The following is a 4,117-nucleotide window of genomic DNA, read 5'->3' on the forward strand; positions in this document are numbered from 1 at the left end:
TGAACCTCTGGAGCCACTTTGATTTTGAATATAATACAGCATGTTCCTATTAAAGACTAGTGAAAATACCTTTTCTTTCAGAATATTCTAATCCTGAATTGTCTTTTTTATAAAATATGAATAAAAAAAGTAAAAATTACAGTATATATCATCATGGATTACTAAGAATTTCTTTCTGCTTTTTGTAAAGGTGCTGAAATTGAATTGTATCCATTGAGCATGTGTGAGGACAATCATACCGAAGTATCTGTATTTTTCCTGGTTGGATTCCAAAATCTTAAAAGCTTCAAGATTTTAAGTGTCATTTTATTTGTATTGGTTTATATTATTATTATTTCAGCCAACCTTTTAATCGTTGTCCTTGTTTCAGTCAGTGAACACCTAAAAAACCCAATGTACTTTTTTCTAAAGCACCTTGCTCTAGCTGACATGCTTGTTGCTTCCAATATTGTTCCACAGTTGTTGTATGTCATTATGCAGGATGGATATTACTTATCTGCATCAGCATGTATTTTCCATTATTATGTGTTTAACTTACTGGGTATAGTCCAATCCTTTATCTTAACAATTATGTCCTATGATCGATATTTGGCTATCTGTAACCCATTACATTATTATTCTCTTATGACTGTGAAAAACTGTCACTACTTGGTTAGATTGACTTGGCTGTTGACTTTAATGCTTGATTCAACTGAAATAGGATTTATGTATCAGATGAAGTTTTGTGATTCAAATATCATTGACCATTTCTTTTGTGATATAACATCAATCCTTAACATCGCCACTTCTGATACAATAATAATTGCATGGCAGGATTTTGCTCTGTCCCTAATAACTATTTTTTTTCCATTTTTGTTCATCACTGTATCGTATGCCTATATCTTCATTACCATCATCAAGATGCCATCATTTGCAGGGAGGAAGAAAGCATTCTCCACTTGCAGTTCTCATCTTAGCATTGTTTGCATTTACTATGGGACTTTAATTGCTTTATATGTGTTCCCTTCTGGAAACAATTTCCAAAATGAAAATAAAATAAAATCTCTAATAAATGTTCTATTAACCCCGCTTATTAACCCTCTTATATACAGCCTCAGGAATAAAGAAATAATAAGATTCATTAATAAATTAATACATTTAAATACTATGGGAAAATAATAAGGTGGCCTTTAAAAAACAAAAGTGAAAGTGTTTTTTTCATAGGATTTTATTATTTTCCAGCTAATGCTATTTACAAAAGACCCAATATTTACCCCTCAGGTATTCTCACACTTCTCAGCTTAGATAAACATTGGCTCAATTTCTAGTTAAAGCATGAGTAAACTCGCTGACATTTTATTTTTATTTTTTTTAAGACCTGCATATATTTCAACCTACAAAGTCAATCATAGATAAGAAGCTGCATCATGTTTCAGATTGTTCATAAATTGGCCCCCAAAGACCTATTTATAAACTGATCAGCCATAACTTTATGGCCACCCACCTAATATCGTCCCCCTTTTGCCATCAAAAAAGGTCTGACCCATCAAGGTATTGACGCCACTAGACTTCTGAAGGCATGCTATGGTATCTGGCAGTATTCAGCCAGTAGCAGATCATTTAAGTCCTGTAAGTTTGTGAAGTGCGGCCATCATTGACCAGACTTGTTTTTTCAGCACATCCTACAGATGGATACAGTGGATTGAGATCTGGATAATTTGCAGGCCAAGTCAACATCTTGAATTTGTTGTTGTGTTCCTCAAACCATACTTGAACCATTTCTGTAGTGTGATAAGATGCATTACCCTGTAGAAAGAGGCCACCGCCATGAGGGAATACAGTTTCCATGAATGGGTGTAGTTGGTCATTAACAATGTTTAGGTGGATGGTAAGTGTCAAAGAAACATCCACATGGATGGCAGGATTAAGGACTCCTAGCAGAACATTGTCAAAAGCATCACACTGCCTCCGCTGACTTGCCTTCTTCCCATAATGCATCCTGGTGCCTTCTCTTCCTCAGGTAAGCAAGGTACATATACCTGGCCATCCACATGATATAAGAGAAAACATGATTTATTGGACCAGGCTAGCTTCTTCCATTGCTCCATAATCCAGTTCTGATGCTCAGTTGCCCAGTGTTGGGGCTTTTTACGATGGACACAGGTTATCATGGGCACCTTGACCAGTCTACAGCTATGCAGCCGCATACGTAACAATTTGTGATGCCCATTTTATCTGCTTTCAACAAATCAACTTCATGGACAGCCTGTTTATGTGCTTAACCTGTCAGTGGTCATAAAGTTATGGCTAATCGGTGTATGTTGCAGTAATCTTGTGTTAAAATGGACCTTCCATGTGGTATACTGCATTAAAAAAAGTAATGTTGTGTGGTGTACAGCTAGCCTATTCAAAATGCAGCATGCTTTTAAGTGAACCTTCAATGAAAATAAGGAACATGTGCCTTACCCCTCCCCACGCCCTTCTCCCCAGACAGAATCAGCTTGAAAAAAATGTAAAATAAGCCTTTAGCCGCGTACACACGTGGCGGACTGTCTGGCCAACTTAGTCCGTCAGACAATCCGTCATACTTTCGAATGAACGGACTTGCCCACACACGGCACTTTTTGAGCGGACTAATACGGCGGACTAAGTCCGCCATACTATCCGCCCTACTTTTGAAATGAACGGACTCGCCCACACACGCGGAGGAAAGTCCGCTCATTTCGAGCGCGTCTCCAGGTAGGCGGGGCCCGCGAAGGAGACGTCGCTGACCCCGCCGCCTGGTATGGACTTAAAGGGGAACCCCAACGCCGAAAAAAATCGGCGTGGGGGTCCCCCCAAGTCCACAACAGACCCTTGTCCGAGCACGCTACCCGGCCGGCCAGGAAAGGGGGGCGAACGAGCGCCCCCCCTCCTGAGCCGTACCAGGCCGCGTGCCCTCAACAGGGGGGGGGGGTGCCTTGGGGAAGGGGGGGCCGCGCGGCCCCCCCACCCCAAAGCACCTTGTCCCCATGTTGATGAGGACAAGGGCCTCTTCCCGACAACCCTGGCCTTTGGTTGTCGGGGTCTGCGGGTGGGGGGCTTATCGGAATCCGGGAGCCCCCTTTAATAAGGGGGCCCCCGGATACCGGCCCCCCACCCTATGTGAATGAGTATGGGGTACAATGTACCCCTACCCATTCACCTGTGAAAAAAAGTAAAAAAAAAACACGACACAGGGTTAAAATATTTTATTGCACAGCTCCGGGGGTCTTCCGTCTTCGGGGGTCTTCTCGCCGGACTCCTCCGCTATCTTCTTGTAGCTCTTTTGCTAGCGGAGGAGTCCGGCTTTCTTCCTCGCCGCCGGCCTCTTCTCCCGACTTCGGGGGTCTTGTCTCCCTCTTCGGTTCTTCTGCCGGGCCACCGCGCCTTCTTATAGCTCTTTTACAGGCGGTGGCCCGGTCTTCTGTCGCCGCCGTCGCCGCCGCCTTCCGTTCTTCTTCTTCTTCTTCTTCTTCTTCTTCTCCAGGAGATGTTGCCTCAACGCTCTCTCCGGCCGGAATGCCAGGGACGCGCTCCGCTGCCACTTATATAGGGACAATGGGGCGGTGTCACATGGCTTTATGTCACATGGGTTGGTCACATGGGTTGATGTCACATGGGGACTATGACATCGTAAGGGGGCGGGGTCACCATGTGACCAACCCATGTGACATAAAGCCATGTGACACCGCCCCATTGTCCCTATATAAGTGGCAGCGGAGCGCGTCCCTGGCATTCCGGCCGGAGAGAGCGTCGAGGCAACATCTCCTGGAGAAGAAGAAGAAGAACGGAAGACGGCGGCAACAGAAGACCGGGCCACCGCCTGTAAAAGAGCTATAAGAAGGCGCGGTGGCCCAGCAGAAGAACCGAAGAGGGGGACAAGACCCCCGAAGTCGGGAGAAGAGGCCGGCGGCGAGGAAGAAAGCCGGACTCCTCCGCTAGCAAAAGAGCTACAAGAAGATAGCGGAGGAGTCCGGCGAGAAGACCCCCGAAGACGGAAGACCCCCGGAGCTGTGCAATAAAATATTTTAACCCTGTGTTGTGTTTTTTTTGGTACTTTTATTTCACAGGTGAATGGGTAGGGGTACATTGTACCCCATACTCATTCACATAGGGT

The 4,117-nt window shown here is 44.7% G+C and overlaps 1 protein-coding gene across 1 annotated transcript; it reads left to right on the forward strand.

The window, feature by feature from the left end:
- Nucleotides 1–219: 219 nt before the first annotated feature.
- On the forward strand, nt 220–1,158 carry LOC143925600 (olfactory receptor 1M1-like). Its single transcript, XM_077450077.1, has one exon. The coding sequence runs from the start codon at nt 220–222 to the stop codon at nt 1,156–1,158; it is 939 nt and encodes a 312-aa protein (XP_077306203.1).
- The last annotated feature ends 2,959 nt before the right edge of the window (nt 1,159–4,117 follow it).

This window comes from Lithobates pipiens, unplaced genomic scaffold (assembly GCF_037356315.1).
Source record: "Lithobates pipiens isolate NorthernLeopardFrog02 unplaced genomic scaffold, aLitPip1_a1.2 Scaffold_10, whole genome shotgun sequence".
Lineage (NCBI taxonomy): Eukaryota > Metazoa > Chordata > Amphibia > Anura > Ranidae > Lithobates > Lithobates pipiens.

Bases quoted from the DNA above. Each gene is read 5' to 3' on its own strand.
- LOC143925600 (XM_077450077.1), top strand. From the start codon at position 220: ATGTGTGAGGACAATCATACCGAAGTATCTGTATTTTTCCTGGTTGGA.